General features: G+C 35.6%; 1 protein-coding gene across 1 annotated transcript in view; it reads left to right on the forward strand.

Annotated features, from left to right (window-relative positions):
• NCAPG2 (non-SMC condensin II complex subunit G2) overlaps positions 1–16,295 on the forward strand; it is a 56,989-nt gene that overhangs the window by 25,149 nt on the left and 15,545 nt on the right. Inside the window, exons 12-24 of the mRNA XM_052806676.1 lie at positions 484–663; positions 1,703–1,855; positions 4,189–4,411; positions 5,686–5,813; positions 6,297–6,470; positions 8,271–8,341; positions 8,620–8,773; positions 8,953–9,126; positions 9,622–9,738; positions 9,847–9,990; positions 12,622–12,721; positions 13,372–13,556; positions 14,327–14,470. Of these exons, the coding sequence (XP_052662636.1) occupies positions 484–663; positions 1,703–1,855; positions 4,189–4,411; positions 5,686–5,813; positions 6,297–6,470; positions 8,271–8,341; positions 8,620–8,773; positions 8,953–9,126; positions 9,622–9,738; positions 9,847–9,990; positions 12,622–12,721; positions 13,372–13,556; positions 14,327–14,470 (1,947 nt within the window). The remainder of the gene's footprint in view (positions 1–483; positions 664–1,702; positions 1,856–4,188; positions 4,412–5,685; positions 5,814–6,296; positions 6,471–8,270; positions 8,342–8,619; positions 8,774–8,952; positions 9,127–9,621; positions 9,739–9,846; positions 9,991–12,621; positions 12,722–13,371; positions 13,557–14,326; positions 14,471–16,295) is intronic.

The following is a 16,295-nucleotide window of genomic DNA, read 5'->3' on the forward strand; positions in this document are numbered from 1 at the left end:
CTCTTTACCAGTCTAGATGGGTGAGAATGGACATAGTATTTTCATTAAGAAAATGCTTGGGAAATCCTGAGTATGGTCTTTAAAAATGTAAACATCACATAATCGAATAAATTTCAAAGTTTTTATATTGTTGCACAGAAACAGTGGCCAGTGTAAACTCACATGTAAATAGAAGTCTAAATATTCTTAAGTCACAGATGCAAGACTTAATATGAGCTATTTTTAAAAAAACTATTTCACAAGTCCAATTAAAAAAAAAATTGGCCAATATTTGTCTTAATATTGCTTCTGATTTAAATTTCCTAGTTTGCTTCATAATAAAATGTTTTGAGGGAATATTAATGTTACAGTTCTTTCATAGTATGACAATTTGCATAATGATTAAAAGGTAATGGAATGCTATTTGTTTATGATAGGTTAATGTCAAAGAGCAGTAAAGTCACAATAATACATATACTCACATTATTCTTCTGTTTGGTTTAGAGTCTCTTAGAAGACCCTCATCCAGTTGTCCGCTCTACAGGGATACTCGGAGTTACTCAGATAACTTCCAAATACTGGGAGATGATTCCTCCAACACTTCTTGCTGATCTTTTAAAAAAACTAATTGGAGAGCTGACGTGTGATATAACATCTGCTGATGTTCGATGCTCTGTTTTTAAAGTAAATCTTTTTTTCTAAATTTTAAATCTTAATTGCCATTTTTACATTTTACTTGATGCACAGGTTTCTGGTATAGGCCACTTTATGTGAAGGAAATTACTTATTCTGCAAATGACTTAGGCAGTAAAGTTCCTAACACAGGCAAGTTTTGTACATGTTTTATAAAAACCGCACATTAGTGACTGTTTGGCTTTGTGACTCTCAACCACTTTGCATTTCCAGTCTTATATACATTGTTTGGACCTGATAATTTAGTTATTTTAGCTGTTAGAAATTATGCTTAGACTTGAAAAGGTATGCAGGCAGGTTCCAGTATGTTTCCGTGTCACTGGTTTTACACCATCCCAAGACATGCACAATTATGTTATGATTTTGTACCCCATCTTGTGTTTCTGAGGTTTGGATGAATATAATTACGTACTGTTTCTCTGGGAATGCCAGCTTCCTGTGCATTGTTCAGTATGTTAGGATTAGTTCATCTGCATCTTTCTGGCATCTGGTAGATAACTAATAGCTTGGACAGAAAAATGAACTCCCTAAGATGTATTTTCACTTAAAAATTTTGTGTGTCAACTCAGCCTTAAGTTGGAGCTATCTTCATGTTAATACTCACTTGCTCCACTACAGCTCCATGTGGGTCTATACTGGATAAGCTAAAAGTGCTGATTTAAAAATAACTGATTTAAAAAAAAGACTTATTTTTAATCTGAAATCAGCAGTTTAGGGAGCTAGTAGTGCTACCACAAAAAAGTACTTGATGCTGTGCCCTCAGGTAGAAGGCAAGACTGTGGCCTCAGTGTAGATCTGAAGCTGCTTCAGCTGAAATGAGTTCACTGAACACAGTTCACTGGACATTTAAAATAACTGTAGCAATTTCCACTAAAGAATATTACAAGAAAAATATGCATGCACAGTCTCTGTCCCTACTTAATTTCACCTTAGAAGTGTCATGGTCCTGTTCAACAATGTTTAGCTACATCTTTTTTCACGTCTACTCTTTAATTTTTTTTTTTTAGCATAAACTTTTTTTTTCTTGCAGTGTCTACCAATAATTTTGGACAACAAACTAAGTCATCCATTACTGGAACAGCTCCTGCCTGCAGTCAAACACAGTCTTCATGACAATTCAGAGAAAGTGCGAGTGGCTTTTGTTGATATGCTGCTGAAAATTAAGGCTACTAAGGCTGCTAAGGTAGGATAAGTGACATGATAAGTAGCAAGAAGGAGATAAAATCAAGGCATTTATTTAAAAAAGAAGTACATTTTGAAACTACTGCACTATTCCTAAAAGGAAAAAATACATGCTTAATGTGGTAATACTCTTAATTTCAGGTTTTCTCTTCTTCATATACTTAAGCATATAAGTGAGTTTATTCTAAGACTTGTGGATTCTGTTGCTCAGTCACTTCTGTCCATTTTAAAGGTAGTAGTATAGAAGTACTTCTTTCCAGTGATTTTGTGAATTCTACTGAAATCATGGTGTCTGTGAAAAATCTTTAAAAATAGATAAAGAAAGAAATTGTGACTAGTCCTGGTGAGCTTTCAGCCTTTCCGTAGCTGTTCTTCATGGAAAAATTAACCATAGGAGATAGTACTGTGTCTGGAGATTTTATAGGCATGCTGGAAAGTTTGCTTTTTAGTTGAGCCAAGTACAGTCTTCTCCTTTTCCGCCACATTTTTGACTAGTTTGGGATAATGGTTGGACTTGATGATCTTGAAGGTCTTTTCCAACCAAAATGATTCTATGATTCTATGATTCTATGATTAGTACGTCCGGTGGCCGCTCTGTGCTTGCCAGCTTTTTCTCAGTGGCTGCTGGTATCACAAGCACTCAGCAGATATTTTTCTCAGCATGTTTCTGTCTTCCCTGCCCTCTCGTGGCCATGCTAGGGCAGAGCAGTAGGTAGAGCCACACTTCCTTCCAGCTGGCTAGCTCAAATCAGGACTCTCTTGCCTTCTAAATGCTTAATGCCTTTACCAAATTGCTTTTTTGCTTTTATTCACCTATTTCTACAATTTCTATTTGTCTTTTGTGAGCGTGTCCTCGGGATTTTGGTATTTTTTAATAGTGATTTTGAACGAACTTTGTGTTCTGCTGTGTACTCTTATTTAGGGTGATACTGTCCAGCCTTAGGCATTATAGCATCCTTGAGCTCTTTCTCCACTCTCTGCTGTTCATGGTTTACTAATTTCAACTTTATATTTTATTTTAATCATGTTTTTGTCTCTTGCTAAGCCTAATTATTAGGACATGCTTATCTTGTGCTAGGCATGTACACTATGTGGAGTCAGAGGTATGTATCTCTGTTGTTCAGGAGAGAATTAAATAAATACTTGGTTTGTCAGATTGTTAAGGCTTCAGTGCTCAAGGAACACATCTATCCCTAACACAAGAATTACCTACTTCCCAAATGTGTGCATTCCAGCTTTGATGGCAGGACCTCAAAGACATATATTGATATTACACCGCTTAAGTACCTTCCAAATTCCCCAAAATATGCTCAGAAGACAAGATAAATGGGAGGCATAATGATACCTTGGCTCCACTCTGTGCTTTGATTTTATGTAGTAAAAGATTTAGATCTTCTAAAGGAAGGATCAGGTTACATAAAAGAAAAAAATAATCTTAGTAAATGTTAGATGTTTTTGTCAGTAACTTCCTATTTATTTAAAAACTGTAATATGTATCTCTGGTAAATCCTCGGATTACTTTAATGCTTACTCCAAGGACCCTCTTTTTATGATAATTCTAGTATGGATGCCCATAGTTTGAAATCACGGGGTAATTAGCTGCTGCAAATATTTCTACTCAAGAATAAAATAACATTTTTCAATGCCAAGAAACCCTATTTTTGGGGTTTTGGGTTTTTTTTGTAATCTGAAAGTGCATAGTATAATTAATGTAAGATCTTCTCACAAAAATTACAAATGTGAGTAGAATTATTGCTGGCATAACAAGCTGTTTGTTCTTTCTGAATAAAATAGCCTTCAATTACTGTGTTCAAATAAGCTAGAGCTCTGCTAATGATGGGATGCACTTATGGTTTGGGATGGTTTTGAAAGGATCTTGTTCTATACAGGTTTTTAGGATGCATACCATACTTTTAGGTAGCTTGGTCTTACTTTGTCCTATGATGAGAATATGAAACATAGCACAAAATGACAAATAATTATGTTTTGTGGTGATAATCCTTGTAGAGTAAATAATTCTTCCCTATATCTATGGAATTGCATTAGCATTGCAGGTATATTGAGCTGGAATTGCTTGAACTAGAATTTTACCAATCTGTCAGAGATACCGGGAGATTTAGAGGTGCATCAGAACAGTAAAGTAGCATTGTTGCAGCAATATGTGACCTCAAGTAAATGCTGGTATTTTGGTAAAAATTAAAAATGCTCATGCTTTGCTAGTAAATGCTATTTACATTTCTTGAGACTTTTGATGTGGACAACACTTAATAAAGATGATTGGTTTTTCCTCTTTTTTTTTTAACTCCTTTATTACCTTTTTCTTGCTTTAAAAAGTTCTGGAAAATCTGTCCCATGGAGCATCTTCTGAGTCGTCTTGAAGTTGATTCACAGCCTGTGTCACGACGCATAGTGAATCTCCTATTCAACTCTTTCTTTCCCATTGACCAACCTGAGGATGTGTGGTGTGAGCGCTGTGTTACTCTAATCCAGATGAATTCAGCAGCAGCTAGAAAGTTCTATCAATATGCTTATGAATATACTGCCCCCACCAATATAGGTAAGGTACAAAACCTTATGAATCTTTGGAAATACTAATATCACACCACGTAATTGCTTTTTAAATTTTTTCTCTAACAGTGGTACTTTGTTGCTAGATCTTTTGGTTTTAGTATAACATTAGCTTGTAGTTTTTTAAATTCTTGACACCAGCAATGAACCCTGCTGACAACAGTCATAAGCTTTTTCAACAATGAAGAGACCAAAGCTTTTCATTTCTGCTCTTCGGTGCTGTACTATACTTTCTAGCCGGTGTTGTTATCTGGTCTCTCTTTTCCGCTTTCTCCTCACATGTACCTTAAAACTATCTGAGTTGATATTTATTTATCATGCAGAAATAGTGAAATAAAATACCCTGGTGCCTCAAGTGATTTGAGATCTTTATGTGGAAGATTCTATAGAAGGTGAAAAATATTTATGTCTGATAATCTGATTATCTGGGATTTGTGGATCAGTAGTATTTTCAAGTTGCTCAAAGGAAATCTAAAAAGCCCTCCTTCCTATTAAAAGCTTCAGAAACTTTCAGTGAAAAGGGTATGTGCTGCACAGAGTATAGCTGCTTTTATAAATGTGCTACTGAACCAAGTTAGATCAGGAAAATTCTGTTTCAGGGGTGTTCTGATACTGTAAAAACGAAGTAGTTAGCATGGAGTGACTTGGGTAAAATGCCCAAGGTGTTGCCCCCTGACTGATTACCTTGGTAAGGTAATTTTGAAATAACATGTGCTAGTGTATTTCATGCTTTCTGACTATGTATTTCATACATGCTGACTGTAGTCATACTTTCACCAGAGTGGACATAACCCTTTCACTTTTATCTAGAGATGAGCTCCTCATTAAGGAGTGCAATGGTTAGGCTACTACATCTTTTATAAATAATTGGAATTGACATTGTAGGGGATGTATTATTGAACATAGGTCATTAAATTAATAGCTATGCCAGATGAATGCAGGCATTGTGGGATCTTCCTCTGATCCTGATTTGATAAGGTGGTAGTTGTGGTTTGGTTTTTTTAGTAGACTTTTTTAACAATAAAATTTTAGAGCCTGATGATAATGTTGCAGTTTCTTCTTCATACTTGAGAATATAAAACATTTTCACATATTTTCCATTTCCTTTTACCAGGAAATTTTTTCTTTTTTTCCTAGTTATTTCTGGTTCTGTTGCCTGCTTTTTCAGACTGGCTTTCCAGCATTACACTTAGAAGTATTTACTAGCAACATTCTTAAAAAAATAGTAAATGTCTAATTTATTCTTATTATATTTAAATGTAGCTAAATTGATGCTTACTATTCGGCGCTGCTTGAATGCCTGCATCCAGAAAGCAATGAAAGAGAGTCTTCGTGATAGTGACGGTGATCATGATGACGATGATGATGAAAGTGAAAAGGAGAATACAAGTGTAAGAAAGTCCACTTTATGATAAGCTCTGCTAACTTTTTTTCTGTGGTGCTTAATTGGAGACATAGGCAGTTAATGATACGACAGAAATCTAAAGGAAAGCATTTGGGCATCTGTGGAATTAGAAGGGGAGAACTGCCATTACGGTGTTTTCATGCCCTGCAATAGCAGAAATTTGGTGAAGTAGCTAGAATAAGATAGAAGGAATATGAAGCATATTTTAAATGAATACTTCCCTAATTCTAGTACTAATTATAAATTGGTTTGTTTTTGCAATTAAATTATTCAAAAAATTAATGTCACAAGATGACTCAAGTTATATATGTAGAGTAAGACTGAATCATAGAGTTCATATTCTACAACAAACACTATGCCTTTGTGAAAAGAATAGAAGGATTTTTCAGGTTTTTTTGAAACCTTATTTTAACCTAAATTTATATTTGAGAATATAATAGGTAATAACATCTAAGTGTTTGTATTTCAGGTGTTGAATAATGTGTTGTCAATAAATGATGCGGCCAGCATGGCAAGTTTATTGGAGATTACTGTAATTCTCTGGAGAAGTATCCACAAAGCACTAGATCACAATGAAGATGCCAAAGATTATGCTATCAGAAAATTTGCTTCTGTACTTCCTGAATATTTTAAAGTATTTAAGGTAAAGAAAGCCTAGATTTTCCTGTAAGTGCTTAGTATTTCTTCAGATGCTTTCATGTGTTATGTCTTTTATCTATTTTCATGGCATTAAGTACTCCTTTTCATTGTTGCTATAAACCATAAACAATAGCAAGTTTCTTGGAATGCCACAAATGGGTAGAAGCTATTCTCCAGTTGCAATATCTGACTGATGAACCTTTATCTAAATAGTCAACATAGAAATACTTATACAATAAATTGCTCTCCTTGTAATGTTTTTGTGGGATTCCGTTCTTTTGAATGTTTTTGGAACTTCTGGAAATTAGTAACTGAAAATGTACCATTGCAGCATAAATACTCAGTGTATGTGACAGGCCACATGTTTTTCTACCTGCTCCTCCCAAACGCTTCCACCACCAGCACTTCTTATTGTCATCCAGCTGCTGGAACAGTCAGCTGTAGCAGCTGAAGCTCCTTTTTCACTTTCTTGTGATTGATTTCTGCTAAGTTGATTCTACTCTAACAATCTTTTGATGCACTTATTTATTGTTTGGGTTTGATACAAGCAATTAATTAAAATCAGTCACTTTCATGTTTTCAGTCTCCTTGGTCTGTTTAATTGTTCTAGTGTTATTCTTCAGGTTGTTATCTTTTGATAGTGGCTAATAGTATCTGCTGCACCCTGTAGTGCATTTGGAAGGATTATCTACTGGACGTCTTTTTGTTTATGGTTTTTATGCTGAAGTATACTGAGTTATGCTGGCTGTTATACTTAAGAACATTCAAGTTTGCTTTAGATAATCAGGGAGTGGAAAGCAATTCATTGTTACGTAATATTCTGCAGCACAGATAGACCAAATGGTCTTTCTACCCTGATAGCATTTGGAAGTTGTCAGAGACATTCCAAATCTTTTTTAGTAGAGGATGTAACATCCCTCCTGAAAGGTTCTGGTGAGCAGGCAAGGTATCCAGCTTTGACAGGTCTTTTTAGATCCAAGCTGCTTACTCACTGTAGGAATATCAGTGAGTAAGCAGCAGCTTGGATCTAAAAAGACCTGTCATCAGAGGCTTAGTTTCTAAAAGACTACAGATTGAAGCAGCATGTCTCTTTCCTGAAAAGCTACAAATATATTTTGAAATGTTCTTTTAAAAATCATCTTTAAAAGGTTTTAGATCTTCAAATGTCTTAGGTAATAATTTCATTTGATTGCATTCATGAAGCTTGGACATACAGATGTACTATTTTTGAAGAGTCTTTCACATAGATTGGTTTCTGTATAACCCGAGTGAGACTATGTCATGGTCTAGACCTTGTATTATAATGTGTTGTAATGACTTACAGTGCATTTCACATCACCATTGTTATATAAGCATCCTTTCCTTCAGAGTCTTTTTTATAAATTTCTAATGTGAATGAATATTCACTTAAGGCACTAGTTACTTGAGAGGAGTTAGATGGTGTCATGATTATGCAATTAAATATTAGCCACTACTAGGAAAAAAAAAGTAAGCTAGAGCTGTTATTTCTTTTGCAATGGTTATTAATCTAATGGAGCCATAATTATTCAAGATAGTTGTTCTGACAGTTTGTCAGAAAGCTGAATGATAAGATAATTGATAATTGACCTCTGAGAATAGAAATCAGGAGTTTCAGATTGCAAGCCACATTTTGTTATGAGCTTCTTTAATTCCGTTTCTAGTGAAAAAAAGGAAATCCTTAATTTGAGATAATTTAATCATACTTTTTCAGTACTCTCTTTAGTTTTGTGTGCATGTGTGTGCCTGTACATGTACATCATATAGTGTACTTTTTTTATCCTAGGATGAGCGTTGCATGACTCCATTGGTTATTCTGGCATCCTTTATGCCCCCTGCTGCTATTCCTACATTCAGGTACTATTTTTAAATCCAACATATGAATGACAAGTAATCTCTTGTTGACTGTATTTGTTAATTTTTCACAACTTGATGTATTAAATGCCCATTTGGATAAATTAATCCGCTAAACAAATTCGATAAGTTAGTAAAATTTGTGAGGTGCAAATATGTCTTTGAGCCATTGGTGAATCTTTTTTGATATTATACTGATTGCTTTTCTTTGAATTATTTCTGCACTTATGAATGTAAAGCTAATGCATCACTTTTTGTTTGTTTGTCTGTTTTCTTTTAAGCTGTGGTGTGATCTCCAGACTCAGAAATATTGACAATGGAGCTGACCAAAGCAAATATTCTCCCCTGATAGACTGCATGTGTCGCTGGGGTCAAGTAGGACATGTTTTGGAATTAGCCTGTGATTGGTTGTCTGACGTGCTAACTGCAAGAAAGGTGTGCATATGCATATATGTCAAAGAATTAAGAAATTGCTAGGTTACATAAAGGCATCATGCTTTTTTTCTTTTTTTTCACTAGAAGCAGCCTCTTTAATGCCATATTATTCTGCTTTGGAGTTAGTTGTGAAGTAAGATACTAACAGTATTGTACTGGTTTTGTGCTTTCTTATTTAGAGTATTAAAACATCTGAACGACGAGTACGTATCCATGTAACACATGAATCGAAGCCAGAATTAGCAATTGATTACATTGAATATTTATTGACTCATCCTGTTAATCGTAGTTGCCTACTCTCTGTTCCTAAAAAGAAACTGAAGAAACTTTTGAAAATTCTCAGTGCTGCAAAGGTAGTATTCTCCTTACCATAAACAGTGTTTATAAAAGAGTGCTTAACATCATACATTGCCTGAGTCTAATTAAAGGCCTGCAAGAATAAATAAATAAGATTCATGATCCCCTCTTCCCCTCTATAAAAAGGTCTTCCTTTTGATTTGTACTTCAAACAAATATTCTAAACTAGAAGTGTATTAGTTCAGAATGGTTTATAGATGGCAGATTTTAACCAGCTTGTCATTTTTAGGTATCTCAAAATTTTTGTGATCTAGTGTTGAGCATTTTTAAGGCACCTGACTTTTGGAATGTACATATAAGGGATAGTCTGAAAATCAGTTATGGCACTGCAAAATGAAAGTAATTTAAAGTGTACCTGTTGGGTTTTGGGGGGTTGGGATTTTTTGTGTGTGTGTGTTTGGGTTTTCTTAAACTTTTGTTTAAAGCTGTTAAGAAAAGAAACATTTCAAAGGATTTTCTGGAAAATATAAATGTAAACCTTGATATTTTAGGAGGTTCTTGGCTCAATTCTGAAAGCAACTGATGCAGGTTCTGGTAGCTGCAACCAAGCAACTGGCCTAAGAGCCTTCAGCCTCTTTTGCAGGTTGAGTATTCATCTTCAGAACAAGGTATGGTTATACCTTTTCAGTATAAGCTGGAGTTACAGTTGACAGTATAAGGAAATTCCAAAAGAATTTGAAGACAATTGGTAAACTTCTATATTTTTTTTTTTCCAGTTTTCTGAAGAAGGAAAAGATTACGTCTCACTTCTGAAGGAGACAGGTGCTTGGATAGAAAGTCAAGTTGTACCTTTTATACTAGCAAGTGATCAAGAGGATGACATTTCAAAACACAATATTGTTTCTGAATTAATTATCCAGGTTAGAGGTCTATTATAACATAAATCAAACTGCTGCTAATCTTAAAAGCCATATATGTAGCAATTGTATACTGACAAACAGTGCACTGGTGTTTTTGGAGCCCAGCAAGTGAATGAGCTAATGAAACACAGTCCCAATTGTTCTGAGGTTACAGTTTTGTGCTTTTGCTCTTCCTTTGATTGCTTAAAATCACACACTTTTTTTTTTAATTGCTTTGAGTTTAGTTATCACCTTTGTATTATATAAATATAAAAATATATAAATATAATTGCACATACCCTAGCAATTAAATCAAGTAGCTGGAGTCAACAATACCTTGTTCTCATCTAGACTTTTTTCACTTACCAGTGCATAATATATATTCTCATCATATCTGTTGAAGTGAGGATGGAACATGTTTCATGTTTCACACTTGTGAAAATACCCACTCAAGAGATTTCTAGCACAGCAGGCGATGAAACCTGGGTGTCCCAAACTTTAGGTTTCTAACCAGTAATTCTTGTCCTCGGTCCCTCATCCCCTATATTAAATAAAGGTAATGTTTATGCTGTTTTATGAAAAGTGCATTAACATAGAGTTAAGATTGTCACTGAATCTCAGTTCTGAAAAGGAGAAGAAAATTAGTTGCTGAAAACAAGGGTGTAGTTGCATGGTATGCTAGCACTTAATAGCCTGTTCTTCTGTAGCGTAGAAGGTCCTGGAAATGACAGAATCACTGCAGCTGCATATATTGTGTTGAATAGCACAATAGAGGATGACTTAGAGGACCAGGAAGGTGGTGTGATTATGAGAGAGGATTTAGATCTAATCATGTTTGCTTGCTTGCTTGCTTCCTTCCTTTCTTTCTTTCCTTCCTGCTTTCCCAAAAGAAACAATATTATGTTCTGAGGAATTCAGTATGCTTCATTCTAGCGCTAGGTCCCACAGAACGTATCTTTGGAAGTCAGCAGAGAGGTATGGTGTGAGTTACCTGGAAATTTAATAAAGAGGAGATCAGTCTTGTACTAGATCCCACTGCTGCAGCCAAATGGCTTTTTGAAATATATAAAGAGATAGTAAACTCAAACAAGTGTTGTAGTTGTTCCTGGTACAGGTTTCTTGTGTGTTTTATATGCTACTGTGTCTTGTCTCCGAATGAAAAATTTAGTATCCATATCATAACTCTTTTGTGGCTATTTTTCAAAAGTTTGGAGGCACAGAACTTAACCTTATAGAAACACAAGACACAAAATAGGGAATCTTTGCCAGCATTACCAGAATGTTTATGATCAATTTCCTAGGTTTGAATACAAAATGAAAACAAAACTTTATTGATAAGCAATAAGATAGGCAGTTGTCACTGTAAACCCATCTGACATATTACTTGACTAGCCAATAATGAAACACAATGATTTTTACTAGTAGATCCTAAAGTCCATTTGCATCATTATTTCCAGAGAAGAAACTGAGGTGTAAAGACTGATGTGACTTGTCTGGAAGTCAAGAAGAGAATCCAGGCCTCTTGCATCTCCTGTAATAAGCCACATGCTTGTTAAGCAGCTCCTATCTGCTTCTCACCATGTATACTCTTTTTGATTGGAATGAGGTATTGATGGTGCTTTTTAATTGTTTGGAGTCTATATTTGGTAACAATGCTGGCATAAAAAGCAGACCTAGTTTGTCTCAAAATATCCATATAATATACAATAATTACAGCTGCTTCTTTAATACTGTTGTATATGAGAGGGGACTGGGGTGTCTCTTCTTTTTCCACTTACATTTCTCTATCACTTTCACCATGACATATCACATTCTTTCCCATTTCGCCCTTCCTTCTCTGCTTGCTCTGTTACTCAATTTTCACTTACTGTTATGGACATGGATTCACTGGGGGGCCGTTCTCTTTAGGCCACTTATTTGTTGAATGGGGCTGATAGGCCCTCTGATACAAACCCTAGTGTCATCACTGACAGTGTCTGTTACCCCTTAGCTTTATTTGCCCTTCACAGAAAGCGTTTGATTACATAATGTGTGAGGTTTTTAGCTAGTTTTGAATTGTTTTCTGTTACATTCCCCTGACATATCACTTAACCCAAGGGGGATTTTAGCACTGAGCTATGGGTCCTTTCAGATTTTGGTCAAGGGAAAGATTTGGACTAACTTTAGTCACAGTCAGTGTCCTTGAACAACCCAGCTCATGTATACATAGACTGGTTAAAAATTCTCCACACTACTCTGTCTACACATTAGTATTACAATCTGTTTAGTATGTAACATGTGTGTGTCTCTGTAGGGAAAAGCTCTTTTTCTATGCTGCTTTTAATTTTGCTATTCAAGATAGGTAGAGATGTCATATTCTGCCTCTGTAAATGTCAAGTATCAATGCCTCTGCTCTAAGCCTGACTAAAAAAGATAGAGGATTTACTGCCTTTTGAGCAACTGTGTTGACTGGAGGCAAGGGCAATGGAAGCATTTGGAGAACTGTATGGAACTCCTGCTTTTCAAAGGTTGCAAACTGAGTAACTCCAAGTAGATGCACCAGTTTTCAGAGCAACTTGGCTAAGATTGCATGGTTTTATTATTTTTAGGTTTTACAGAACAGTTACTTTATATAAATTTTGTTTCTCATATACTTTTGCATCTCTTTTCTAGGCTTACCTGACAATATGTAAGGATGTCATAATGGTTAGCCTTGGAAATATCACATTTCAAGCACACCTTTTAGATATTGCTCTTTCAGTTATACAAACAGGTACGATATTTTGTACTAACAACAACATCTCCATATATACTTAGCTGACTTTTCTTATATTAGCAGAACTGTTGCTTTTAGCATTTTGGAGTCTGTTTCTCAAAAAGAGGTGTTTACAGCTTATACTAGCTAGTACAAATAATACGGTCAAAAGTCATGGCAGCTCTTCAGAAAACTGAAAACAAGAAGAGAACCAACCCTGAACCATGTCAGCATTGATAACTGATGTTTCTTCCTTGCTCTTAGATTCCAATTATTACTATATAATTCAGGGGGGTTTATATATATATATATATATATGTATGTATTCATATATATATGTATCAGTATGGCTTAGGAGACCACATTGTAGCACTATTTAAATTTGGCTCACATTTGGGAAGTTTACAGTACAGACAGAACTAGAGCTCAATTCCTGAAGAAATCTGCAATTTTAATCCCTATACTTCAAGGATTGAAAGGAACGATGGACTTAAAATATTGATTGAACTGTATGAAAATTTCAGCTAAGGATGCTCAGAAACTAAATATTTTGTCTACACTTGTAAACTATAGCTACTTATGGTATATAACTGAGTTTAATTCTAAGCTTGTACCTGAAGAAAATCTCATTACAATTTTTATATCATGGTATTTATCTCTTTCTCTAGAGAGAGGCGGCTTTTGTGCTCCACTGTTACTGTATGCTCTAAAAGAAATTATTGAAGCTTCTTTAACTCAGAATACTGAGACAGATGAAGTGGCAAATCTTTTCCATGCTGTACAGACAGTCTTCCAGAAAGTTTTAGAATGTGTGGCATGTAGACTGAAGAAAGAGCAGGAAGAAGGGATTCAGGTATCATATTACACTTGAAATTGCTACCTAATGTGTAGATGAATCCGTACTTTTTACGCAAATGTGTTCTACTTAGACACTTTGAGGTTGTTATTTGAGTCGACATCTGATTAAATTTTCAGTTAAATTTTCTAAGTTTCCTCGTTACATTTTTTTTTTTTACACATCGTTGGTCTTGTCATGACAGAAAAACTAGTAAATTGGAGAACAATGCATTCTATTACCAGCAATCCTGAACTACACTAGTACTCATAGGTTATTAACCTTATCCACAATTAAATGAACTTTCTCAATCCAGAGCAAAGAATTCGATTATATATATATATATATTATGACCTTGAGAGGGAGGAGGAATTGTTGTTATTTTATTTATTTCTTTCTGCCTGAATTATATCAGCTTCAAAATATGTATGATGTGCTGAAGTTCTTCAAAACCTCCTGTCTTCATGGAAAAGTTAGCTTCTTGTATAGCAGAGACTAGACAGTATTGAGATGGGTGGATCACTCTGGAAAATTTGATGGTCTGCTTTTCAGGATTTCTGAAAAACATTCAATTCTTTTTTGTTACAACTGTTGTTTTGTTTGTTTCCTTCAAATTTATGAGTAGACTTCCAAAACATGTTGCTGATTCCCCCTCTAATCCCAGGTGACTAGAATACCCCAATAGCTTTCAAGATGTGATCTGCACTTCTTCACAGAGAAGCTTGCTGAAATATTTCAATTATACTCAAGCAATCTGAAAAAACTGATCTGTTTTTCTTTGGTTTTAGTTGATTCACTCTATTCAAATGCCTCTTGGAGAATTCATACATGCAGTCCAGTGCTGGCATTCATCTTGCCCAGCAGTTCACCAAGGTGTACTCTCTACTCTCATTGGTGCAATAGTAGCAGAGATAATTTGTGTGCTACAGAAGGTAAAGTTAATGCTGGCTTTTTTTTTTTTTTTTACACTTACTGCTTTTTAAACGTTATGTTGGAACAACAGAGCTATGTTCAGAAAGTGTGATCTATGTACTGTGGGTGAAGATTTTCTGTCTGTTGGCATGGAACAAACAGGCAATTTTATTTGCCCTAATTTCATATTATGGTGCATCTCTCAGATTTATGCCTACAGCCATGTAAGAAACGAGTTGTCCTGATACTTAGTTCACTATCTGCCTCTGACAGAAGAATTTAGAAATTAGGCAGTGTTGGAGATGAACAACATGGTTTTTGAGATATTCTCTCTATGTGTTTTTGTACTGGCTCTGGCCGGGAAGGAGTTAACTTTCTTCACAGCAGTCCCTATGGTGCTGTGGTTTGCATTTGTGGCTAAAACAGGGTTAAGGACACACCAGTTAGTTTTGGCTGTTGCTGAACAGTGCTTGCAGAGTGTCAAGGCTTTCTCTCTTCCCTTCACCCCCTGCCCTAAAAAAAAGTAAGCAGGCTGCGGGTGGGCAAGAGGTTGAGAGGGGACACAGCTGAGGCAGTTGACCCAAACAGACCGAAAGCATGTTCCATACCATATGACGCTGTGCTCAGCAATAAAAGCTCAGGGAAAGGAGGAGGAAAATGTTGTTCTAAACCTACCTCACTTCGTCTCACACAATATTAGGGAACTTAAGAAGTGAACCTCTGATCACTGAAAGATTCCAGTTCCCTATTCTTGGAACTGTCCCTTAAGGTTCTGTAATTCTGTTCCAAAGCAGGTTGATGTCTCGCTTGGCACTGATCGCTTATGCATTCTCTGCTTCAATACAGATCCGTTTCATATACTGCATCTTTTTTTTGGTTCCTCTGTTTTTTGACTAGAGGATTTCCAAATATCAGTTCTGAGTTTCTTTGGAAAGTAAAGAAAGAAGCTCTAATACTGAAGAGAATATATAGACAGGTTATTTTATGTGCTAAAAGTCCAAGGAACCATTACTGTCCTTGAAGAAGAAGGGTAACGTTCCCAATGCATGTTCCTAATGCATGTAGCGTTAGATGCTAGTATGGCTAGTAAGATTGGAAGCTTTGAGAACTAATGAGGATGAGCAGAGGTTCTTTAACAGAGGCTGTACTCTTACTGTAGTTGCTAAATATGTCAGAAACAGAGCAATAAACAGTTGCCAGAAAGTACCGAGTACAGCAGAGCTGCTTCTAAGATTCTGTGTTACAGAGGGAACTGAAACAATACCAGAGATTCACCTGCAAATGTTAATGTATCAGCTGAGGGGCTGTGGGATGAGAGCATGCTCTTTACAGATGCTGCAGAGTAAAAGTTTATGGACTTGAATGATACTGCAGATTCATACTCATAGATTATGAATGTTCATTGCAGTAAGTCATCTGAGCTAGGGTTTTCCCTGCCCCCAGGTTATTGTACTAGTAAATCAAAATTCAGTTCTAACTAAATACTTGCCATGCTATTCAGAACTTGATACCAAAAAGAGCTGATACAGGAAATCAGCCAATAACCTAAGTTATCTTTAGAAATTAGGTATGCACACTTAAACTTGGAGACACAAATGTTACTCATTTGTGTTTAGTAGGCTGTCCCTTTATAAATAATGACCAACAATGTAGTTAAATGAAACTTCTATTCAGAACAATTGTGGAGAATATTTGCCTTGGTACAAATACTGTTTATTTGTTTTAGTTTTAGCCTTTCTAATTTAAATTTGGTTTGTTTATTTGGACAATTGGATTAAGGCTGTTCAAAGAACACATGTGAATGTTTCTTGTAATTCTTTAACGATAGGTCTTGGTTAGCGAAAT

Source organism: Harpia harpyja, chromosome 1 (genome assembly GCF_026419915.1).
Source record: "Harpia harpyja isolate bHarHar1 chromosome 1, bHarHar1 primary haplotype, whole genome shotgun sequence".
In the NCBI taxonomy this organism is placed as follows: Eukaryota; Metazoa; Chordata; class Aves; order Accipitriformes; family Accipitridae; genus Harpia; species Harpia harpyja.